This window comes from Rhipicephalus microplus, chromosome 2 (assembly GCF_043290135.1).
Source record: "Rhipicephalus microplus isolate Deutch F79 chromosome 2, USDA_Rmic, whole genome shotgun sequence".
Taxonomy (NCBI): domain Eukaryota; kingdom Metazoa; phylum Arthropoda; class Arachnida; order Ixodida; family Ixodidae; genus Rhipicephalus; species Rhipicephalus microplus.
The window spans coordinates 69165343-69191843 of record NC_134701.1 but is presented as its reverse complement, the minus strand read 5'-3'; the positions used below and the strand labels follow the sequence as shown (position 1 = coordinate 69191843).

Here is a 26501-nt window from a genome sequence, read left to right as displayed (position 1 = left end):
TCCGTTTCAATTTGATGCTTGGCGACGGAAGTGCGACCCAAAAGCTTGGAATACACATCAAATGCAGCGCTGTGTTTTCGAAGCATACCCGGAAGTTCTCCCTTGTGCTCTGACGTGAGATCTGACTTATTTTGGCTGTTGAAGCAGCCGTTGTAGCATAGTCATCAGTACTGGTCACTGTAAAAACTGTCCGTTAGATGCACGGCCAATATTGGTGTAAAGCTCACGGGTGCCTCTCTGTTCGCTGGAAGAAGGCAAAAATTGCCATGGATTCCAACGGACACACTGCTGTTATTGTAGGTACAGAGAGAATGTCCTTCTCTAGTGAACTTTATGGAAAAGTCTAGAAGTTGGCTGCTCTGATTAGTTATTTTCTAGGCGAAATGCCACTACCAGGCCACTTTTTGGGGGGGCACGATGTGTTGACAGAGAGCATGGGTGCGTGTAACTAACATTCATTTTTTTATAGTTTCTCTTTAATCTTCTTACTGTGATATGAATACTTTTGACGTGTTTCCAATATCGGCATCGCCGTCACGCACCATATAAAGTCCAAATAGATAACAGCCCTCGAGAAATCGTGTGTTCTAGCCGCGGGTAAATGAACGCGAGCGAGCACTACGAACGCGGCTGAAGCAAACGGGAAGCAAGCCGACTCATCTCAGTCGCAGGAAGGGCGCATGCGATAACATCAGCAGCGTGCGAGGCATGTCGTCAATTTATACTCAGGCAGAGAGGAAACGCCCTGCCTGTCTTGAGGAATGCCGGGGCCAAGGGGGATAAGAGGGAAGCTGCCATAAAACCAAATGGGAAGATAGTCGCCAATTGTAAACTTCAAAAATTATTTTCTATCATAAAACAAAAATTCTAATGATAAAACTTCGGATATAAAAAGAACTGTTTACTTGCTTTCCAGTTGGATATAAATGTTATCTTTATTTAGACCACCACGTGGGGCAAACTGGCTTCAATGGGAACAAAGTCGATGATTTTGGGGAATTGGTGATTTTTTTCTCCTAAAATTTTCCGACTTGAGGGGTGCAAAGGTACATTTTTTTTGCAAAATATTCCTTCTATGAAGTAATTATTAATTTCTGGGATATTCATTGAAAGATCAGTAGTGCAATATAAAAACTGCAAACATAACCCCTTTTGGCTAAACTCTTGTAGGTGTATGTGGGCAAGAATTGCACTTATAATGATTAGCTTAGAACACCTTGCACAGTATTCATCACTTATTATATAAACTAGATTTGGTATTGAAAGATGAAGTGATACTTAAAAAAATAATTTTTTTACGAACAACAGCCATACGACATTTGGAAAAATTCGGAAAACACTCACGTGACCCCAATTTTTTTCTTCCTGAAATGTTCAAGTGATTCACTGCTTTTGATGCAGTAAATCAGAAGGATATTTTTTCGAATTGATTTGAGGTGGTCGCCAAAATAGCTGGTATATATGGCGTGGAATGACCCCACTACGAACGGCACTGGCAGCGAGTAATGCTCCCGGCTTGGAGCGAAAGCATCAGCGCTTTTGTGTAAGGAAAGAGTAAGATGAAAGGAGAGGTGGAAAAAGGGAAGAGAAGGGTCTGAACCATAGAGTTTCTCAAAATTAACTAGAGGGCACTCTGGCGCTGCGATCGTTCAGAGACCATGGGAGTGATGGGTAGTACACACATTTGCCTAGTCTTCGTACTTGCGGGCAGCGAATCGTACTTGCGGCTTCATTTATTGCTGTGTTTGGATTTTTTTTTTGAAAGAAAGATTCAACCCTTTAAACTTCGTGACCCAATTCGGAAAGGTAATTAAAAATAATAGGGTGGTGAAGCGCATTCGCTGAACATTTGCCGATTTATCTTTCATGAGAAAACAGCTTCAAGCCACACGAACACACATGGAGCCAAAAGCAGGCCAGAAGTACAAAGTTTAGACAAATGTGTGTACTACCCTTCATTCCCATGCTCGCTGAAGCAGCGTGTGTTGCAGCTCCCATAGACACTAGCGCCAGAGTTCCCTCTAGTAAGTATTGTGGGAAACTTTATGGTCTGGACACCTACACCCTGCGTGCGCCTCGGAGAATGTGACGGCAAGGGTCACGTGCTGCCGCCGCGCGGTGCCAATCTACCAAAAATACAACCAAAATGCTCAAAATCATGGGAACTTTGTTTAGTGGAACATGCGCACCTTCCTAACAGAACTTCTGTGTTTTCAACAATTTTTCATAATTTTTATTCAATATGTTTTTAAATGGCAGATAGTTAAATTTCTACAGAACAATACCACACGGAGTCCTTCATAATAATAAAGGGGTGTTGGGACGCAAACATTTCTCGTTTTCTTCTTTCTTTTTTTTTCGAGGATTACACGCCACGCGCATTACCCCCCTCCCCTTTTTTCGGCACAAACACACAGCCGCCACGCTTGTTTGATAGATCTGATAATGTGACACAGCGGCATTGTTGTAATCGGGTTGTTTTGCCAAAGAGAGCATATAAACATTGGTGGTTTCATCACATTGTCATCACTGATATGTCGTTGAAACCAGTATCGATGTAATGGTGGGTTCCACACGTTGTTGTGAGCTTGCGGAAAATTTTTAATTATTGTGATCTCTCTGATATGAAAATTCATATGTCCTATCAACAAGCGTTTCAGGGTTGTCAGATTGCGCTTACAACAACAAATAAACAACCAAGTGCGTTGAAATTAACAGAGCTGGTGCGCAATCTTTCTTTTTTTTCCCGGTAAGGAAGCTTTTTTTCTGTTTTATTCGCTTCACAATAAAAAAGTAGTCAGAATCACAGGTAAAAAAATATCGTTTACGTGCTTTGCACAATTGAATGCGTGAGTTCATCTCGTCAGTCAAACAGCGCGTACGCATAATTTTATGGTGTACTTATTTTTTTTTTTTTTTCATGCGAAAGTGAACTACTACATGCCCACCATTTCTACGAACTGTCTTATTCTCAAGTAAACAGGTCATTGTACTGCAGTGGAGGTGTAGCGAACACAGCGAGCTTATACCGCAACCGCAAAGCATGGTTTCAATATTGTTTCTACAAGAAACTCGTCAGAGCGTGGACCCCTTCGCTACACCAGAACACAGCGGGGCGCGCGCCGATGCAGGCGGCGGTGCGTCGGCCGGCGGGTCGCAATAACAACTCTCCGACGTAGTCACGTGATGTATGTATGCGGCACAGGAGGAAGGGACGCGGCGCAAGCAAGGTCACCCATGCCCGGCGCTCGCCAGCCAACATGGACGCTTGTAACGTCGCGGTCGAGGGAGGGCCCGTTAGAAACGACCATGTTCAACGGCGATTTGCGACACCAAGACGTGTAGTCGTTGTCCTATTCTGATTGGCTAACCTGTGGTTGCGTGAAGTCGGACAATATGCCACCAGTAGTTTGCGCAAGGTGTCGTTAACTTCACTACTTCGAGTTACCATTGCGTCGGATCTTTCCCGCCAACTGACCAGCGAACAAGTTTTGGGGATTTCATTATCAGGTAAGTCCTATCTTACAGCTCTCGTGAATTTTCTCCGCCTTCGGCCTGTTCCGACTGCCGACCACAGTACTGCCGACTAAATGCTCATGGCTTGAATGTTTACGCTGCTTCGAAGTCGCACAGAGGCTTACTCGAAAGCGGTTTTTTTTTTTAATTCGCGTGCGCGGTTACGGCGTACTTGCGAATTCTGTGCAACGGTGTCGCGTGCCCCTGACCATGAAGTTGGTTCCCAGGGGTTCAGTGGTGTGGGCTTGATAGCTGCTGTCACTTGTCGTGTTACAGTACGCATTGCGTTATAGTTGACGAAAATTCCTCAACTTTCTGGGTGAGTGACTGACAAAACTGCGCATCCCATCCTTCGTTGCTGTTGCGTTATCACGCAACACGACCGAAGTTCAGTTGGCTTGTTCCGTGTAGATAAACAAGCCACTTTGACTAGCAGGGGTATGACAGCTGGGATGTATCTGATTGCAATAATGCACTTACGGATGTTAGCGGTGCATATTCTGCCGGCAGCGTTTATTTTACTGTTTGCAGGTCTTGTGCCGGCAGTAGTTGCTTAAGTTACGTCGAGCTTGTTCTCCTTTAGGCTTTCGCTATTTTTGCAGTGGCAAGGTTCCGTGTGGCGTTGCAAAAATCAGTTACCAGACTTCGGGGTGTTTGTTGCCAGACTGCCGCTAATTTTGGCTAAAACATTTTTTTTCTGTAGTTGTGGTTTCTCCGTAAGAGTTTGGTGCCATCAGCGGTGCATTTCGCGAGTGCATGAGCGACGCTGGCCGTTTTAATTAACGGAATGAACCGAGCCTAGCAGAAGTCGAGTGTGGCGCTGCCGTGCAATTAGGAGGCCAATTTAATTAACGGAATGAACCGCGCATTACAGAATTCGTTTTATTTAGCGGAATGAACCGAGCCTAGCAGAAGTCGAGCGTGGCGCTGCCGCGCAATTAGGAGTCCCCCGTCGTAGCGCGCGGTCGACGCGACACGATCAGCTGAGAAAAAAAAAAGAAAAGTAAAGGGGAGGGGGCAGCGCATCACCTCCTGCGACTCTATTCAGTTTTCTCCGTCATCCCTAATACTAAGACGCGATATCTTAATCGCACAGCTGCGCACACAGCAAGAGAACGTGCCTCGACTTCTGCTAGGCGCGGTTCATTCCGATAATTAAATTGGCTTCTTAATTGTGCAGCAGCGCCGCGCTCGACTTCTGCTAGGCGCAGTTCAGTCTGTTAATTAAATTGGCCTCTTAATTGCACAGCAGCGCCGCGCTCGACTACTGCTAGGCGCGGTTCATTCCGTAAATAAAACAAATTCTGCAATGTGCGGTTCATTCCGGTAAATAAAACGGCCTCTTAATTGCGCAGTAGTGCCGCGCTCGACTTCTGCTAGGCGCGGTTCATTCCGTTAATTAAAACGGCCAGCGTCGCTCGTTCGCGAAATGCACCGCGGATGGCACCAAATTCTCAAGGAGAAGCCACAACTACAGTAAAAAATTTTTGCAGTCAAATTTAGCGGCAGTCTGGCAACACTGACCCATTCTGGCGACCACTTATGCAACGCCAAAAGGAACCTTGCTTTCGCAGTGACCGTTAGTGATTTTCTTGTCTCAGTTGGGCGCCAGTGACCTATGCTGTGGCGCATCGCGGCTCTCGCTGTTTGGCTATCAGAAAAAAATGTATTAAAAAAAGAAAAAAACGGAAACGCCATCCGGAAGAAATCGCCTGATCGGAGCGACCCCGAGGGCTCCACGGTGCGTTAGCACGGGGGCGCTTCCCAAGCTCATAGGGCGAAAAGGGAAAAAGAAGCTGCCTTCGCTGTAATGATTTGGCAAGAGTGCCGGCACATCAACTCCGGGTGGTATAGCCCCCGTTGCCGGGGCTATATCTACTTCCGTCAATACTTGCACCTTGCGCCCGCAAGTTTTTTGAAGAAAAGCAGCTCACATGATTTATGAAAGAAGGGGTTTAAAGTTCATTTAGCAGCTGCCGCCTCTAACTGCAGCTCAATGAAATACTGTGAAGGTCTCTGAGATAAGCCGTCTTCATTGCTCTGAATATTTGCAGTGATATCGCTAGCACTATTTGGTATAATGTAGTATGACTGTTGCTGGTAAACATATTGTAATACTATATTTTAAAAATATTTTGCTTTTATCTCGATACCCAACATCAAATAAAAGGTGACATGCGGAAGAATTAGCAATAGAAATCGAACATGAAACTGATATATACTTGCATTTTTTATTCAAACGCTTAGGTGATTAGCATTAGTCGCATGCCACTATTAAATAACTTCATTTGGTGCTGTCACTTGGAGTTGAAGCCAGGGGTGCTTGTTGGAATGGGTATACTTAAATTTGGCCAGGCCACTTAGTTGCTGTCTGTGCAACTTCAGGAAATTTCAGAAGCACCAGCTGGACAGCGAAGCGAGTGCAATACGTTGTCGTTTCACATTGGCTTAATAGTGCGTAAGTTTTAGTGAAATTCAGCACTTTGCGTACTTTTTATAGATGGCACAGAATATATACTGTAAAATCTGAAGTGAGTGTTTCTGCCTTCTTTGGAGGATTTCAAATATGCCGCCGTTTGTCTCCTCTAACCATTTCCCCTCTTTTCTACTGTTGATGCGTCAAATAGTTAATGCATGTGTGTGTAGCTTATGAAGAACAATGCTGCAGTACCCCTTCCCCCTATCCCTAAAGGACAAAATGCTGCTGCCATACTTGCTTTGTTTTTGTTTGAATGCCTAAGTTTTTTGCTGGGTACTGCAGGTAGCAAACAGAAGTGCTCTGACGAACTGTGCAGTGCTGGCCACACGGTGAGCCAAGCATCCCTTAAGAGGTGTTTTCAGCATCTGTGGCTAACTCAAAGGTAATGTACTAAGTTCCATTTATTGAAAAAGAGTGTTGCTTTGAGCTAGGCAAGTCGAAGTGAAAATATTGCAAAATAAGTGAAGGTATACAGAGTAATATCACGAATAATGCTACCTACCAACTTAGCACTATTCGTGCCAAAGTGTTAATTATGTGCAGCCTTTATTTCAATGGTTTCTATGAATGAGCATAGTTTGAATTTGCTGCACAACCAGTCACTGTGTTTTTGCACACATTCATATGTGGCCCCCCACTGAGATCAAATTGCTTCAAATAAACAACAGTACAAAGGCTCTTGCTAGCTATATAAGAAATTATTATCGTAGTTTTTAGTTCCAATAAACTATGCTGTAGAAGAGTACTCCAGCTACTTGTCACCATAGCGAGTGCGTTTCGTCTGGAAACGTGACTTGGTTTCGCAAAATGTTGCCTTTCTGTAGATGGGGTACTGGCAAGTGGAATTTCGCAAAAACTGTAAAACTTGATTGTGTTTTGCAGCAAGCATTCCTGTCTTTCTTGTAAATGCATGGATAGTGTGAAGAATAGTGAGGCACTTCGAAATTTACAACCTTATCATTGCAGTGTCTTGGACTGTCTTTACTGTATGCGATTTGTTTCTGCCAAACATAAACATAGTTTTTACAATTTTTCATGGTCAGTTGCTAATTTTTTTGTTTACGTTTACAAGCACACTTTCACCTATGATGCTAAACAACAGGCTTGAGTGATGTGCCTGATTCTTGTCTATGAATTTTTTAGAATACCTAGAATGGGCTCTTCTACTAGGTGCAATTATTGGCTACTGGTGCTGTCATTGGCTACTGTGTGCACGTTCTATGCATCTAGATAGAAAAATAGAGAATGCAGTTGGTAGCATTGAATACTGTGTTAAGACGCTTGTATACACTGCGAAACCTTGCTGATGCCAAAATTTGTTGTGGGTGTACGGTGAAGCGACTGATAGCTAGCAATACTGCATTGTTACAGCTAATTGCACAATGGAGCATTTCTCAGCTGCTGCTCATGTAGTTCGAGCAGATGTCGATCACATTCACTGTGGTACGACATAGCCACAAAGTTCATGCATCTGCGTCCTGCATACCAGGAACCCTTATGTGAAGCAACAAGATGCTGTGATGGGGGCAGCTAAGTGAGAACTGGGTTTTCTCTGTCTGTCAGTATTATTACACAGGTTTGCTAAATGCACTCGAGTAGATTCAACAGGCACTTACAGCTAATTGCATTTACCATAAACTCCATTATTTTGCGACACCTTAACGTCACAGCTTGCTCACTCATTTCTTGGTGGTGGCACATTACAAGAATTAAAATTTCATATATCATGCAAAATTATTCTATTATTTTTTATATGGTATATTAAATTTATGCGTTTCAACTGCTTCCTCCTCAACTGAAGCTTAACATCTGCTGGATTGTCTCATAGGTGAAAGCAAGAAATCAGGCCAGGGAAAGCAATAAGGTGTTCCATTATAACAGAAGAGAGTATTGCTGTGGTTCAGTCTATAGCTGAAAATTTCTTTAAAGGCACCAATGTGGATTTCATGTGAGTGCTTAGAGAGCCTAATTGTGTTGTGTTACTTTTTTTATCGCAGGAAGCACCTCCCAAAAGCAGTGCTACAAGGATGTGAGCCACAAGTTTTTTTCAACAAATGAATCAGATGCCTGAGAGTCATGGGCTGGCTGCATCTGGCCTACACAGACATTGCAGCCACCACAGTAAAGTTCTTGCAAAGGTGTGAGACATTCCTATGTTGCATAGAGTATGCATGTTAATTGTCAGTCTTATAGCTTATAGGGATATGTCTTTAAAAGTAATTCTCTCCACAGTGTGTTTTACATTCTCTCAAAGTGCCATTAGGCAGCTTTGGCTCTGTCTTTCTTTTTTATCACCTTCCAAACCATCTTGCTAATTCATACAGAATGCTACAGCAATCGCATTGCGTGAGTATCACAGAAACTTCATTTCGAAAAACAATTATGGTGACCCTTTCATGCCTGACCAGTGTATACTCTTCGCTAGCGAAGTGATATTATTTTGCACTGACTGTCGGTTGGTTCTCTCTGCAATATGAAATATTGTTTTGGCCTTAAAATTATGCCGTATAGATTGTGTCGATGTGAGACGTGCTGCATATTTGTTTATCTCACCTATGCCTTGCACAGTACTTCCTCACCATGCCGATGTAGCATAGTGGCACATCAATGAGGCCTTGCTAAGTTGATGGCTGCATGTTGATTGCACAATCACTGACGTCATGCTTCCTTACCTTGTGACTGTAGTCAAGATGGTAACCTATATTTTAATTATAAGTGTTAACTACCGATGTAGCGGAAATTCTCATTTGTTGTGGATTCAACATTTACCAAGCTTTTCCTGTTGATAGTACTTGCATGAATTTTTCATGGCACTAGAGTCACCTCCTTTCTCCGCTTTTGCAGCTACATAGCTGGCAGTTCATTGCTTTGCTGTTTTGTTTACCTAATACCTATTCAACCAGCGCATCTAAAACGGTGTTTTGTGCATACCTGCATCATAAGGTGTTTATATTTTGCTAGTCGTAGAGCTTTTTTCGGGATTTTGGCTTTTACTTTTTGGCAACTTAACTGCTGTTTTCAGAGCACTCAGTAGATATCAATGTTGACTCTCCTCACCTTTGGTTCAGAAAGAAAAGCGGAACAATTGCCGAGATGCATGGCCTGTGCCACAGCATTCTAGGTTACCAGAATTAGATTCTAGGACGGATAATATGTGGCTTCTTGCTAGTTGTGTGTCTTGCTTTTACTTGGAGCTCTTTTCATAGTCCTAAAATTTATCTTACGTTGCTTACAGCTATGCTACCATGTGAACGACCCCCACACTGAGTGGATTTGATCTTTAGGACAGCATTTGCACTTTTGAAGGAGGCAAAAATGCTTGAGGCCTTAGTGCTTTTGAATTGGCATTCACAATCAGGACCCCATTATTATTGTTACAATAAATGAACAAAGTAGTAATTCTAGATTGTATACATAATTAAAATATGAGAGGTGAGCTGCTTAGTAAGTTGGTAATCATGGTAAAAAGGCAGGGCATGCAAACATAGACTTGAGAGAGTAGTCAAGACACTGCAACCACCAACTGGAAAAGTTGACATTAAGCTACAAATGAAACAAGGCAAGTGGAGATATCAATCAAAACGGCATGCCTGTTGGTCTATGTGAGAGATAACTGCTCAGCATTTAATTTCTTCGTTGAGTTATTCAATGGTTGGCTCACATATGCACTACCAGATGTCACTATGCCAAGCCTCAATCATTAGCTGCATTTCTATATTTTTGTGCTTGTACAAAACAGCATGCTTCGAATTTCGGCATCTATTTACGTCGTGATATAAAGATAGATTGAAAGATGAGCCTCTGGTTAACTGTCTTAAAAGTTTCGTTAATCTGCCTTCTCATTGTTAGTTGGCATTTGAAGTGCCCTGACTCACCTGTGGCGATGTTTGCAAGCCCAGTCTTTTCAAGATGTATGCATATAATGCGTAAGGAAAATAGGTTATTGAGTGAGTATTAGGAAGTTAAATTTATCTCTAGTGTAAAATGTTGTTGTGTTTTCTTCTGTTAGACTTCTCGTTTAACAATGACTGGGCATTATTTTGGAGCCTGCTATTGGGGTATGTGATATACATATATAAGGCAGCAGCTGTTAGCATGCTTTCGAGTCTGCTACCTCACGAGAAAGTCAAGTTGTGTTACATGGTGCATGCTAGAAAAAGTGAATTGTTTCTAATGTTTTTTGTTTTTTCCACAGGCATTCTACAAAAACTGGCCCAAAGGCAAATGGAAGACAGTACAGATGGACACACAGAAGTCATCGGGCTGCCTCAGGAACTGTGACTGAACATTAACCTGTTAGTATTTGCGAGTTCATGGTCTTGTCATGTTAATCTGTGAAGTGGTTTCTTGGCCATTTGCAATATTTTCCAAAACTGGTGCTTTGACACCTCAATGTGGGAAGTTGTTCCAGCACTATTTTTGGGAAAGAACTTTCTAATACAGCAGAGGCCTTTGAAACCATGTGCTCAGAAATTGAGTTATGGGACAAAAATAACTGACACATGATTGTTGCTTCATGCTTTTACCACAGTCTTTGTTTCTTTGTCAGCAAAATATCAAGGCTATGATATCGAAATATTTTTTGTTTCAATTTATGCTGATGTTGGTCGTGAGGAAACATAGAAAAATGATTCTCGCTCATGACCCGCAGGTGGCGGGATTGAGTTCTGGCTGCAGCGGCTACATTTCCGATGAAGGCGGAAATGTTGTAGGTGGTCGAAATTTTCGGAGCCCTCCACTATGGCGTCTCATAATCATATGGCGATTTTAAGACGTTAAACCCCACTTATCAATCAAATCAAACATGGCAAAATGCAGTGTTTTTTGTATACTTTTTACAAAAGTGATTTTTTCTTGTAGAATAAAATTACATTGTTTGTTTTAAGGGCATTTACCAAGAGTTGAAAAAACTTCTCACAATAAAAATTGAAGACGTGTTCACACATTTTTACCCAGGAATCTTTGGCTGATAAGACAGTCATTAAAGCATAAACGTAAAGGGTGAGTGTTAAATTGAGAAGAAAGGCTTACTGTCCATATCTTATAGTTCTATCAAACACTACATGACAGTTGTCTTATTATGGCAGAAGTTAAGATGATGATAGGGGGGGACTTGATAGGGGGTCAAATCATTAAAGTTTTTTTGGAGCCAATCAAGATTTTTCAAAATTATGTTGTTTCGAATGTTTGAACAAAAATCGTTTGTCCAAGTCGTGGCAGTAACCTTGGTACGGTTTGCTACTCTGGTAAATTGAAGTCTTCTTGTTGAATCGCTCATTTTTAGCATCATGGCCATAGTGGTATAAAACTATTGAGCAGCCAGACCTCTGGTAAATGCCTTGTCCTCTGCAGTTTAAGTTTTGCACCCAGTATTCATTACAATATCAGCATTTGTTAAAGTTGAGGATTTTTAATTCATGTGTTGAGATGTATACCTAATGAAAAAGCGGGAATGGAACCACCTTCCCGCTGAAATTGCGGGTATCACCGATAACCAACTGTTCCGTGCTGCCTTAGCCAATATTGTATATGCAGAAATATCTGATGTTTAATCTGTGTTTGTGTGACCACATTGTTACGATAATACTAATTTGTTTTGTCTTTCCTTTTCCTTTTTTATGTACACAACGTTTTTTGTAACCATGCTACCTCATGTTATGCCTTTGTTCTGTACCACTCCCCTCTGTAATGCCTCTGGCCCCAAGGGTGTAATAAATAAATAAATAAATAAATAAATAAATAAAAAAGAAATCATTGAACGAATGTTAGAGCTTGTTATTCGACAACAGAACTTTTCTTTATCCAGGCAGCAAACTGCATCAAGGTTGCTACCACAACTTAGACAAATTATCTTATTCAAAAATTTGCTCGAACAACACACTTAGTTTAGCGATGGCACTCATTCAAGCCCCCATCTTCATGTTAGCTCCTGCCGTAATGAGATCTAAAACTGTCATGTATTGGATTTTAAAAAACTGTATATGCAAGCCTTGCTTCTTAATTTGATGCTCACCATTTCTGTTGATGCATTATTCATTGTCTTCATCAGGCTAATACCTCCACCATGATGTTATGAATAAGGCGATGTGTACCCATCCATCATTCTGTCATGCTGAGTGTTGGTTGGGTTGAGGCTACAGAAAGGACAACGAAGTCCTGATCCTCTTATCTCACAGCTTCTCTTTCTCGCTCCAAATGTGCCGTAACAATATGTTGCCTGCCGCACGTAGGCCTTTGCAGTAGTCTACAGTATGCTTTGTCTTGTGTAAGATTTCATAATATAATGCAAAATTCTTTTGTTCACCCCAGTAACTCTCCTTGGTGTTAGTAGCTATAGAAATTGTAACTGCCACACCATGGCACTACTTAAATGGAATTTGTTATGCTAGTCTATGAATTCTTTCGCAGTTAAATTATAGTGCGTTTAACATTTAGTTCTAGTCTGCTATAGCAATAGGTCTTCGTAGCATCCTGCAGCTTCTTTGCATGTGATCTGTTCTAGTCTAGAAATACCATCTGCTTTTGTGATTCATGAAATAGTTTTGTGAACAGAGGTGATGTATGTAGTAGACACCATAGTGGCTTCAACTCTGAACATTGCTGCTGCTACAATACTTTTTTTGTACTTCTTTTTCAGACATATAGAAAGGAGCCAAGTGGAGCTGTTCATGGGCCATGCACACAGTTTCATAAGCGGGCTTTCAGCACTTTTGACAATTGTGTTTTTGAATACATCTGCCAAAGTTGTGTTCAAAAAAGCATGTAGTAGTGCATTTCATTGTTCATTTGGCATGCTACAGCAGGTATGATTCACACATCTGCAAGATAATGCAGCACAGTGCATACACACAAACTACCCTCACATACACTCTGGTTTGTGGCTTAAGTGTAAATTGTTTACCCTGAGCTTGCACAACAAATAATAACAAAATGACATGAAAGCTTCGCCATCTATGCAGGTAGTGTTCTCAGTATATGCTGGCAATAAGAGTGCAAAATTCAACCAGTACACTGGTCACATATTTTCTTGTAAACTTTGATATATAGAAGGCCTGGGTTGTTGGAAGCCGATACATGGTAACGAATGGACCGCGACTCCAGAAGTTTTTTGTTTTGTCACCTTTGTACACGATTTGGCATAGTAAAGTTGTTCAGGCTTCAGCTATGTCTTGTCACTCAGCAGCGTTGAACAAGCTCCGTGTCAGAACATGTTGCATGGAAAACTTAAGCAACATCCTCATTTCGTTCTTTAGGTTTTGGTGACTTTTTTTCATTTGTTTTGCCCATGAAAGTTGCGACACAGTTTTCGCTTTATACTTTATCGATTACCTCACTCAAATCTTCACTGCTTTTTGGTATACCTTGAAATATACGTTCACGGACCGCACACCTGCACATGATCATAAGAAGGTCTTCTACAAAGTATACTAGGGTATTGCAACGCGACTCCTATTGGCAAAATGGGCAGAAAGAGTTCAGAGGTTTAAAGACTGCAAAAAGGGGATGCTGCTATTGCCTCCATTGCAGCTTGTTTCAAGACTCAGTTTAACTGCTGGACAATAAGGCTATAGCATCTATATAAACAGTGCTTGAAAGTGGCTTGGAGACAGATCGGGAGGGAGGGGGCGACTTGGAATATTGGTTTATTTGTTGTCAACCAGTAACTTCCAAAAACAACAAGTTCACGAGGATGTATATTGTTAAAGAGCTGGTCAACCTTCACTGACTTTTTGCCAATGTATGCTGCAACTCCCATCTGCTTAAGTGGGAACACTTTTATGCAACTTTATTAATTGCAAGTCCAAGTAAACTTTTTACACTCATTATTTCACATGCAGTTTGAAACATCTTTGCATGTACAGATTGGCTCAACAAAAAGAAATCTGCAAAATGGGGAAAGGGAGGGTGTAATGTGAACGTGGCGCACGGGTAAACTTTCGGCCTTGTTGGTGTAACATTTTCGTAAAATTTAGCGTAGCACTTCAAATTACAAGGATGGGACAAGCTTGTGTATGCTCGGCCAGTCGCACCTTTGTCATTTCAGTGCCGCAATTAGCTCTATAAACATGTCATGTGCTCTTTGTGCCTTTGTTTGCTGCACACTCTATTCTTGTGTCCTTTATGTAGAGTTCAGTACAACTTTACTCCTGTTCAATTTGGTGTTGTGTACATAACAAACAGGTACTTCAGGGAGCTAGCCATGAATGACTGCATTCATTCCACAAAATCATGCTACCTGTGCAAAACATATGGTAGGTTGTAATCATTCTATGAACCCTGTGTTGACTTGCAGATGAAGGTGTGCTTAAAAACTTAATTAACAGCGTGTACAGCCAACAAAACTTGCCGTCAAACAACACAAATAACTCACAGTCAGAGGCACGCAGAACATAAATGAAATCCTCCATTGCTATATTTTGAAAGCATTCTGCATGGCACAGCTTTGGTGTGGCATACGGTTGTACGAACAATACAGCAGATTATTGTGCAGAACAATACTGCATACTGTTGTGTGGAAGAATACAAACACTTTTGTATTAGTTGCAATAACATATAAAATACGTAAGAATGCTTTTTTCGAAGGAACTTGTCGTATTTTGGTCACAGAATAGTAATTGTGTTCTTAATAGAGTAACGGGTTCTGTGTAACTGTGCTGAAGCATGACTTCCGTGAAAAGGCTACGTCTTAAGGAGATAGTTGTATTCTTGCTCGCCGAATCGCTCGGCACCGCTATACCTTCAGCATTCACCATAAAGGAGGGTCCTCTTTTTTTACTGTGATAGAGAAAGATGGTGAGTCTGCGTGAAGGGGCACCAGATGAAGTGGTTTGGTATCTGTGAAGCGAACCACACTGGTTCCCTGGGGCAGTGCAACAGGAAAATAAGTAGGGTTTACTGCCCTAACTAAAGCTCTGCCATCACGAAAGCGCACCAGGCTAGGAGCGATGGTGAGTCCACCAGAGATGTAGCGTCCACACATTGCTAGGAACACATCACCATTACTGATCTTATCTGATGTCAGGGTCAGAATAAGCTCATTACATGGAGGAATAAAACAGTCATCAGCGGTGACGAACCACTGGCTATGGCCCTGCCGTGGTGGTCTAGTGGCTAAGGTACTCGGCTGCTGACCCGCAGGTCGCGGGTTCAAATCCCGGCTGCGGCGGCTGAATTTCCGATGGAGGTGGAAATGTTGTAGGCCCGTGTGCTCAGATTTGGGTGCACGTTATAGAATCCCAGGTGGTCGAAATTTCCGGAGCCCTCCACTACGGCGTCTCTCATAATCATATGATTTTTTTGGTACGTTAAACCCCACATATAAATCAATCATCAATCATCCAACCACTGGCTATGAGCATCGTAATCAGACGAAAGCGCTGTATCTGACATGCGAATCACCCTCTGACGGCAAGATATCACGTTTGTAACTGAGGAGAGAAAGTCCCACCCTAAAATGAGCGCATTAGTACACGATGACAGAAGAAGGAACTGTACCTAGTGAAGGATGCCCTCAATAAAAACTCGTGCTGTGCAAACACCTGAAGGCTGAACAAAAACCGCATTAGCACAGCGAAGAGGAGCTATCATAAGGCTTCTTCACTTTGCGCAAACGGTAACACAAGTCCACACTAATAACTGAGAGTGATGCACCTGTGTCCACCAAGGCTTCAGTCCATATACCCTCAACACACACTGTAAGTACATTTGAGGGGCGTTCCGGAGGAGCTCGATGCAGTTTTCTCTTCTGAAGCTGCTCTGTTTAGTTTTCCGGGCGACAATCAGATGCCGTGGTAGCCGGACGAAGCGGGGACGAGTAACGGTGCATAGGCTACGGGGAGCGACGGCGTGAGGAGCAGAAGGTACTGGCTGCATTGAAGTGCTGTGGAGATGGTGATTGGCGTTGGTACAGTTCATATGGGTGGTGATGTTGTGAAGCAGGGGCAAACTTATCTTTCTCGAAGTCACCATAGCCGCGCTTTTCCTCTTGTTGACGTCGATGACAGAACTGTGAGATGTGGCCGCGTATTGCGCAATAATAGCAAATTGGTCGAGATAGACGCCAGGCACAGTAAAAAGGAGGCATTGTCCTTGGGGCAAGGACATTCAGTGAAGGCTGTGTAGCTGACCCATACTGTGGTGATTGCTGAGAAGGTGACGCTGCAACCACCTGAGCATAGGTCGGCATTGGAGTGGTATGCGAGCTCAGGACATGCTCACACGTCATGGACGCTAGTTACTCCCTCACGTTGTTGTGGATGCTGCCTCTAGAAGGCGTCATGCGGAGCTAATAAGACGACGAGGTGGCCTGGAGTTGCAGCTTCTCGCAGATCATGGACCGTATCAATGCACGGAGCCTGCAATCTGCTGTGTCAGGTTGCAAACGTATAAGTTGAAGGTCATCGAGTTGCTGTCTCGTACTGATGATATCCGCGACCGTGGTGGGGTTTTTTGCCGCTAAAGTGTCAAATGCGATGGCGCCTATGCCCTTGAGCAGGTGGCGAACGCGATCATGCTCCGCCATTGAGCTATCGACGCGATGGAATAGGGGGAGGACATTTTTAATGTACGATGTATAGGACTCGCCAGAGTTTTGAAGACGTTCAGCAAGCTTCCGCTTGGTAACGTCTGCTCGAATAGAAGGGTTTACAAATATCAGACGAAGCTGCTGCTTAATGGTAGGCCAGTCTGGGAAATTCAGCTGACGGTTGAAAAACGAAGTTTTAGCGACCCCCATTAAATACAATGGTACACGGGACAGCTTCACAGAATCATGCCAATAGTTAATCGCACTCGCATGATCATACTCATCCAACCAGTCTTTAACGTCTTCACCGCGAAGGCTGGCGAACATCGGGTGATCTTTTGGAGTGGCGGTGACCGTTCAAGAAGGCATGCCCAGGGGTGCAGGCAGGGTGGATGGAGCCGTGTTGTTGTGCTTGTCTTGTGACATGACCGTGGGCTGGCTGCGCACACGGCGACCCGACCAGAGCTCCAGGGATGGTTTTTAGTCAGATAACAAAAAAGCGCTGCAGGGAGAGGACCAGAGACGAGAAAGCACTCTCCACCACTTGTAAGGCAACGTTTTGGCTGCAAGACACTTATTTTACTCTCCACGCGTCTGCCCTACAACACAGGTCAGACTAATGATGATAAGTATGTGCACAAGGGAAGATGACGCTTATGAATAAAGATATATATATATATATATATATATATATATATATATATATATATATATATATATATATATATATATATATATATATATATATAATATATCTGCCATCACAGGGAATTTTAACCCATGCCCTCAGCCTGACGATCGAGTATTCTACCGAAGAACCATGCCAGTGCTTTTATATTTCGGGTGATAGCAGTTACGGTGTCCGGAAGTGGCGGTGGTCAACCGTGGAGCCTAAATCATTTCTGGTTTTGATCTCATCAAAGCCTTAACTGTAAAAAAAAACTAGAGTCATTCACTTACTTTTTGTTGTAGCAGCTTGTTACAACATTTGCTGAAAAGTAAAACGGTAAATATGGGGTTCAAAGAAAATGCAAATAACCCAGTTATATCATAAAGTGTAATATGAATAGAATACAGTTCAAATATTTTTTAATAGCCAAGCTACCACTCAGAATTACTATATTTGCAAATTATTTTTACCTAAAGTGTACCCAGACCTATTGCAGTATCGCTGAAAGCTGAGCGAGTTGGTATGCGTCCACGTGTTAACATTTTTGGGCCGCCCAAAACGCAGAGAACAACAAAGACGCCCTGAGACACTTTTTGATAACCATGAAAAATTCACTGGAAAAGCGTATTGCCTCACTAATTCAGCGCCGCAAAAATTTTAGGAATACGTAAAGTGCGAGTGGAGTTACAAAAATTTCTCACAGGTTGCAATCGCATTCTCTCTCGTACCGACGAATGTGCTGGAAGCTAAGCAGGGAGGGATGGGAGAAGCACACTAAAAACGTCACACGCCTTGTTTTGATAGTTTACCTGCAAGAGAAACTTATACAAAGGCAACATTTTTTATTGTGTTCCTCTTGCGAATTTATAAAGCGACAGTTAGGAGAAATTGTTCTTATTCATATCAGACAGTCTAGCCTGAAAGACAGATAACTTCTGAAATAATATACCCATCAATGAAGAAGATGTGTGGGGATTCAAGAGCTCGTTTTCCTATGGTAAGCATACCAATATATAAAATTTTCAGACAATGGTGCAAAGGAAAGTATAGGGGATTGTACAGGAGAAATAGTGTAAAGCATGGGATGCGTAATTCGAAGTTCGCAGGTACTGTCTCTGCTTTTAGCAAGTAATCTTTTTGTACACATTTTTTCATTACACTTTCATCATATTTACTTCTAATCACCTCCCCGTTAGCCACTGATGTAACTTTTGCTTCACTTGGACTCAAGGTTTAAACTAAACTTCTTTGTCTATCGGTCAAAACCACCTCGATGGCCCCTTAATCATTAATTTATTATCGTTATTCAGGTCCTGCGGGACGGCCCTTGTGCGTAGTGGGCAACTTGCGCTTGGGCTATGCATCTTTGTAATTCAAATATTTAAACCAATAAGCGTAGCATCTCGCTGTTCCATCGCTTCTTTTCTTTTTACCTTTTCACATCAGCGAACGCTTATTCAAAAAATGATCAGCAATACAAGTATACACCAATCGCTTCGAGTACTGAATCGAATAAAATGCCACATAATTTTTCATTTCAAAATATTTATTGTTTACCTTAAGGAAGTAAATGCGTAGTAACCAGTGTTTGCGCGCGTCTCTTTTTCAGATCTATAACGCCGTTTGGGAATCAAGACGTGCTCCTTGCAGTGAACCCTATTACACATCTTTCGGGGATGCTTTATGCCATGATAATTTTGCTGGACGGAGGAATCAACGTTATTTTCCCAGCCAATTCTAGTACTACTGAAACTATGGACGCCATCGACAAGTACAAGGCAACTGCGCCTTCTATTTTTGCCTTCATCTGTTCAAATATATCTTGTTGAATACCTATCCTACAGCTTTTCGGATATCGAAGCTCACGCAAGGAATTGATAACACGCACTTTCAAGACAACCTAGAATACTTAACAGTGCCTTCTCTATTTTAACAATGCCAGTCAAATGCGCCTGATCTAGCTTTTTACCAGCCTCTTCTTCAGTCCTTTCCTGCTCTCGCCCATCATCCAGCCTTCGCTTGTGCATTGCGGTCACGGAGAAGAGAGCTCTTCATGCAGTGCCTCAAGACGGCTATCATAGAAAGTAATTTTTTGTTCAGTTGTTTACAGATCCGCGGGGCGGCGTATTGCGTTCCTCTTTATCACAACGTTTGTGGTCACGCTGGCTCTGTAAGTGGCACATGTTTAGACACACTTATGGCTATTGTAATGAGACACGTCAGTGTTACCGCTGTTGGTGAGTTCTGTATTCCGCTCGTTGTGGTCTCGCACGGGTATGAATGAGTCCAGGTTGATCCATGACGTAGCGTGTCGCCGTTTGGGCGCTATGCGCGAAACCAGCGGGAACGCGTGACGGTGATGCTGCTGTATAGGTAACGCTGTGAAGTGGCGGCGGCATGGCTTCCAGCGACAAAGAACGAGTACCTGGGAACAAATATGATAGACACATGAGATTAGAGAGGCACACACGTCTATCGCGTTTCCGTGGGAAGCTAGTGTTTTGAAGCACGTGTCTTACAAGCTGCCCTACCCCTCCTGTGGCGTCACTTCACGACTACTCTCTGAACTAAGATGGAGCGACGGCTCTCGTTGAAGAGCGCGCGTTCGCACTGGCATTGAATGGAATGAAGGAGGCGCTGGACTTATTTGTGCGGGGAACTTCAAGGTATGAGGACCGGTAAAGCAAGCGTTGCAATGTGGGCTTGTTGGGGAATTGTCTGAACTGCTTCTACAGAACGACACCTCGACACTAGAAGACACAACATGACACCTCACAACGCTAAGAGCAACAACATGCCTACTATCAATACCGCACCAGATATGAACCACAATCGTCAGACAGACAGATAGACAAAAGCGAGTTCATAAAAGATGTAGCACCGTGAATGCCCGCATGGGCAAGAAACACAACTTTTTAGCTGACTAGGCTACCGATTGACCCCTTATGGAGAAATCACCAATGCATCGATCCAATTCGTGTAATATTAATTTTTCTTATCTTCTTGACCAATCGAACGGATAGATATGCGTGGTTAGTGCCCAAAAATTAACATAATGACGCGTGTCTACGCGTTGACGGAAACGACGATGGGGTAGTTAGCGGACACGAGGTACTAGGCGTCTGGCTATACTCGATAGCGAAGAAGACGGCCTTGTGGCCGGACTGTTGAAAACACGCTGTTTTCACTCTCTCAAGGTGTACCAGAGTTTTGTTCTTGTTGCACTGCGACACTGGTGGAGGTTCGGAGCCGAAACCGTGCCTGATGCTCCACACTCCCACTGGGAGCCATTCATGCAGTCCAGACGTATTGTCACCTGTTGCAACTCCTGTGCATTGCTTAAGCCGACGGTTGCGAGGCCTCTCACCGCGTGTCGCAGTGAAACGCGAAAAAAAAACAAAAGTACACCTTAAGACACCGAAAGCAGCGAGTTTTAAACAACCAAGCCACAAGATAGTTTTCCTCGTTCTCGAGTATAGCCAGAGGCCCTCTACCTGGTGTTCGCTAAATCCACCGTCATCGTTTTCGTCCACACAAAGGCACGCGTCTGTATGATTATGAAAGACGCCGGAGTGGAGGGCTCCGAAAATTTCGAACATGCGAGGTTCTCTAATGTGCACCCCAATCCAAGCACACGGGCCTACCGCATTTCATCTCCATCGAAAATGGAGCCGCCACAGCCATGATTTGATCCCATGAGCTGCGAGTCATTAGCCGAGTACCTAAGCCACTAAACCACTGCGGTAGGTTATCAATCGAGAGGACGGCGTGAACTACAGGCTGGTGATCATTGCAAGTGTCCCTGCTCTCACATACAGTTCAGACAGCGTCTGCCAGCCTAGAAGACGTCACACTATACCATGACGTATGATGGCACAAAAACAAAAACAAAAAGAACATTTAAAACTGAACACAGGGTGAAAAAGTATCTAGGGGTCTAGGCTGCTCACCCGAAGGTCACAGGTTTGATTCCGACTGTGGCATTCACATTCAGATGAAGGCGAAATTGTAGAGGCCTGTGTACTGTGTGATGTTAGCGCACGTTAAAGAACACGATTTGGTTTAAACTTCGGAGGCCCCCTACTACACCGCTTCTCCTAATCGTATCGGGCCTTTAGGACATAAAACCACAGATAATAATATTAAACAAAATAGACGCAATATGCCCATATATGACATTTACATGTCTATATAAACATTTCAACTTATCGCAAAATGAACCAAATCCGGCCGATATGTTCGGCTTCAGCACTTAGACGGTATTTTTTTTAATTCGATGGAAAACCGCTCTGTTGTTAAACAACGATCGAAAACGACACGCAAGATCAAGGAGTGCGAGGAAAAAAGACCCTTCAGGTGGCCTAGTTTCGCGTAAGTGCTGATTCACCATCTACACTTGGACAGCAATTCATATCGAGGGCGAATTTTGGCGCACGTCTGAGTGTGCCCACGTATTTAACTATTTAACTCAAATTGTGGTTCTGAAATAGGCATGTCGGTCATGTAGTAGCCATGTGTGGTGTCCTTTAGTGCCCTTTCGCATGCGAGCGTCATTTCGCGTAATATCAAAGGTCTAATCACAGGTTCTTGTCGGGCGTCGTCTTGTCGTTCTCGGCGTGAGAGCACTAACCAATGAGCGAGCTTATTTTCCACTACATGCGATTATCATCATACTTTGCGTTTATTCGTAGCGATGTTACTTTCGGGATCTCTTCATTACGTGCCAACGTAATGCTAAACCAGTTGGCCTAGACATTTTATGCAAACGCACCACTCTGTTTTCCGATATCTTAGCCCAAGTGTGCTGAGAATCACCAGAACCACACGTGATTGTGTGTGCCAATTTTATTGTGCAGCACTGAGGAATTTCTCGGCCCACGGCTCAATTCCAAGCTATTTGTTTCGCTCACTCCTTCCAGCAGTGTGCTCTCATCGTGGCCCTCTTCCACTGTGCCATTCCCAGAGCTTCCCACCAGAGCCCATCTAGTTCCCGGTGACCTACCCACTTTAACAACTTGGACTTCCCAACGGACACCTTACTGATTGCCATTAATGTATACAGTATTTGTCGCTCTCGTTCTTTTCCCACACACTTTAAAACCACGCAAAGCGTTAAAGGGGGGGGGGGACCATTTAGTGCCTTCATCATCATGATTTCCTGACCTTCCACTGTGCCGATAGCACGTGATTCTAGCTCGAGCTGCGTGAGAACAAAACGAGTTCACGCGCCTGGCGTGTCGGACGCTGGCAGCCGCTGCAGCTTCCCTTCAGACTTGAAATAAAGTGGCGAGATCGGCACGATCCCATCGGCCGCCTTCGACGTCGTCTCACGTCTCTACTCCCGCTCGCTACAAAATCAGGCTGCTCTCTCGGTAATTATGTCTTGGTTTATCAAAAGAGCAAGATATTTGTTGCACGCTGCTCCGAGAGAAGGCATTACGAGCGCGCGACGAAGCACGACGTGTGGCACATCGGCTCCGTTGATCTTCAGCTGGAGCCACGGCTCAATCAACAACATTCCACTAAGCCCGACGTCCATCGACGCAGAAATCTATCTGGACTCCGTTGGAATCAACTTTGACCCAGCCGGCCCACTTTTCAAGTCATTACAACCGAAGTTCACCCGGCCACGGGGGTGACGCCATTATTCCGAACGGAAAAGCTGGCACCTGGAGGCGAGGAACGCTGACAGCGTCGCCCCAGCCACCCTAGGTAACACGGCAGCCACCGCGTCTCACCTGCGGGGTTACGACTCGGAAGGCATGGCCTGGACTACTGTACCATCCTGTCAAGACGACAACTCCGCTACTCCGAGTTTTCGGCACCAATCACTGATTGAAGCAGTCACGCGTCGTGCGTCCGTTCAAGAAAAGACAGCAGCGTCCAACGCCATGCTGGCCTCCGGAACACCGGCCGGCAAGACGCACCCTCCAATATCGTGCTACAGGAGGCAAAAGCAAGACTTTTACAAACTGGAAGCCTCGCTCATTCCCAAAACCAGGCCCAGATGACTTCGTGGTCGTGCTCAACCAACGCGAACATGTCTCGCTGCACGAATCTTTCTCGGAGAACCGCTACGTAGCCGCCTTCACGGCCTACCTTGAACCCGAGTTGGCAAAGTCAATCGCGGTTGTGCCGTCTCGTGAGCAAAACATCGTATTGATCCACATCCCGGACCCAGCGGTGGCAGATCGCCTTCTCGTGGAATTTTTAACACTGAGCCTGGGGTGATCCCGCTTCATGGATACCTTCGACAAAATGGTGACGATGTGTTCCACGGCATCATCGTCGTCAGCAACTCAGACAGCACTGAATCGCTTCGAGAGCAGGTGCAATGAAGAGCAGGCACCATCGTCGAGGTGAGGTAACTCAGATCCTCTAACAAAGCTCGGGTCACCTTCGCCGGGAAGGTGAAAGCACGTTTTGTACATTATGAGAACGTGCTTATTCCGGTGCGCAAATACTACCGTAATAATCTAGCCTGCAGCCTGTGTGGGTCCGTTGGTCATCGAGCGGATGCGTGTCCCAACATGCAGCCCAACACGCGCGGACTGTGCGGACAAGAAGCTCCTCTTGGGGAGGGGGTGCGGGCCCCTCACGAGTGTATTCCGCGGTGCCTTTTATGTAGTGGTGAACTTGCAACAAACTCGCGAGAGTGTGCGGCAAAATTTCGCAACCATAAGGTGGCCACCCTGAAGCGCGGGAGAGAAAAGAAGTCGGCGTCAAGAAGAAGAGCCGCCATCTTGGCGTTCCCGGTGAGGCACAAAGGCAGAACGACGATTCTGCGAATCCGGCACCATCTGCTGGCAACGACAGTAAAGGGCCGCCGACGCAGCCGCCACCACAAGGCGACAAACGAAAACTGTCGACGATGCCACCACGTGGTGACGCGAGGACCTGAGCCTGCGTTGTGAAACACGGAACGCAGGTGAGCGGTACGGGCAGCGCCGCCCCCCTTGTCACCCTGCGGCACGCAGTGCCGAGCAAACCAAGATAGCAGCTCTCGAGGGCAATAGTGAGATGTTGCTAAAGAAATAGCGCTCCTAGAATGCAAATCGAAAGAGCTAACCAATCCTTCCTCACCTGCAACTGAGGCTTGGAGAGTGAGCCCACGGCTCCGAAGGCAGCATTGAGTGCGGAAGCTGCACTTGAGGCTCGTCTAGAGACCCGCATGGTCGCTCGTCCTAATGCCTTGGAAAATCAACTTTCCGCGGCACTGACATCTGCTATCGCCAAAATGACCGAAACCATCCCCACAATTTTTGGCCAGCACTTGGCACAGTTGCCGCGTAGCGTCCGACTACCCGGTGGTCTGATTAAAGACGTGGCTGGCCACTATCCCTAAACCTCGCGTCCGTAGTAAATGATGTATATGACGGTGACAGCTGCACACTTACATGAATTGAGAGCGCCACCTTCGCCGCGAGTGTTGACTCCGCAGCTGCGTCCGTACAACCTCTTTTGAAGTTCAATGACCATAGTGGGCAACCCTCAAGTTAGACGCTTTTCGTGGTACCATTCGGCCACCCCCTTTCAAAATACTCATTGGAACTGCTGGGGATTCTATTTCCGCGCAAAGCGGGCTCAACTCCCGCTTTTTCTATCGAGTGTCGCTTCACTTCCCGCAGTGGTTATCCTCCAGGGGCATGGAAAAGGTGCCAGCCTTCCAAATTATTCCACGTTTCAGCGGGACCCTTCTTTTTGTATATTCGTGCACAAAAATTATACAGCCAAGCAAGTGGATTTGTAACTCAATACAGAAGTATATTCATACGCGATGGCTACCCTTCTTCTGCTCAATAATTGAGACGCACCATTACACATGCTCAACGTCTGCTGCTCTCCAAAACTTGAAAATGTTTCTTTCGCAACACTCTTCAGTCGCGCCCTGAAGGCTGTAGGCATGGATCTTCTTGTCATCGTGGGCGGTTTCACCACTCACGATCACAAGGGTAACGCTGGGGGTACGTGCGTGATAGGAAGCGTGGGCGCAAGCTAGCGGAACTTGCGTGCGCACTGGGCCTCACTCTTCACACTGACCCTACATATATCCAATGCAAGTGGGTAACTCCGTGACTTGGGACACGTGTCCGGACCTTACCTTCACCAAAAACATTAGACACGCAGATGTGCCAATGCCGAGAAAACTCTCGGCAGCGACCACTGAATACTCAACACAATCGTCACAACCACACCACTGGCAAGACACCACATCCAAGCCAACTCGACTGGACAAAGTTCCGGAAAAACTACACCAATCTGGCCTCGACTCATGAAACAGGTTACCACACATGGTCGCAAGAATCGGTCACTCTCCTTTGTTCGACAGTAACTCAAGTTCAACTCTCTGAGGCTACGCCAGCGGTGCACAACCTCCACCTGCGCCTCTGGGAGGCGCGGCACAGCCTCGTCCGCAGATGACGCCGCAGTACCTGACGCAGTACCTGAGTACGGGGCCTTGCTCGCTGACTCCAATTGGGTGGAACGATGCAAGATGGCTGCTAGACAGATGTCCAGCCAGAACACTTGGCGTATTTTTCGCACCTTGATTGATCCAGCCCGAACCAGAGCCAAAGCAAAAAAACATCTCCAACGGGCTATCCATGCCTTCGATGGAGGCAGTTCAAAATTAGCATGCAAACTCCGCGATCAATACCTCTGTGTCCGACTTGACATTCAAGGGCCAGCATACTCGTATGCAGAATCCGAGGACGCGGAGCGGGTTCAACTATTCCGGCTCCATGACCTGAAGGCGGCCCTGGCTAAAATGAAGCGAGGAATGGCACTGCAGAGAGACAAAGTAACATTGAAATTACTTGCCAGTCTCTCTCACCAGGCGTACGACGCACTCCTCGCGTACATAAACACTACCTGACTTGTCGGGACACCCCTTCCAATCGAATGGAAGACTGCCCTGGTTACCTTCATTCCGAAATCCAGCGAACTCATAAACACAGATAACCATCGCCCGATCTCTCTCACGTGTTGTGCGGGAAAGCTGATAGAGACTATGGTGCGAGATCGGCTATCCGAGTTTCTGGAGATCCAGCATGCATTTGCTGACACTATTTTCGGGTTCCACCCGCACTGGCCCGCACAGGATGTCTTGCTTCAGTTAGACCGCGAAATTTTTAATCCCATCGACTACCCCCTCATTGACAAAAACCTACTCGCCCTCTATTTGAAGAGAGCCTTCGAGAACGTCACCCATGACATCATTCTGACGCACCTTTCCCAAACCAACTGTGGACACACACCGCTTAGATACTTTAGACAATTCCTCTCTGACCGACAGTCATATCTCCAAATAC

The 26501-nt window shown here is 44.8% G+C and overlaps 1 protein-coding gene and 1 long non-coding RNA gene across 2 annotated transcripts in view; both read left to right on the top strand.

Annotated features, from left to right (window-relative positions):
• The window catches only part of LOC119169860 (uncharacterized), a 159646-nt gene that overhangs the window by 82532 nt on the left and 50613 nt on the right, over positions 1 to 26501 (top strand). The window contains exon 4 of the mRNA XM_075886558.1: positions 18800 to 18968. Within this exon, the coding sequence (XP_075742673.1) occupies positions 18800 to 18968 (169 nt within the window). The remainder of the gene's footprint in view (positions 1 to 18799; positions 18969 to 26501) is intronic.
• On the top strand, positions 3212 to 14577 carry LOC119170848 (uncharacterized). Its single transcript, XR_005109758.2, has 5 exons — positions 3212 to 3510; positions 6278 to 6377; positions 7993 to 8133; positions 10191 to 10290; positions 12633 to 14577. It is a non-coding gene; the product is annotated as an uncharacterized LOC119170848 (long non-coding RNA).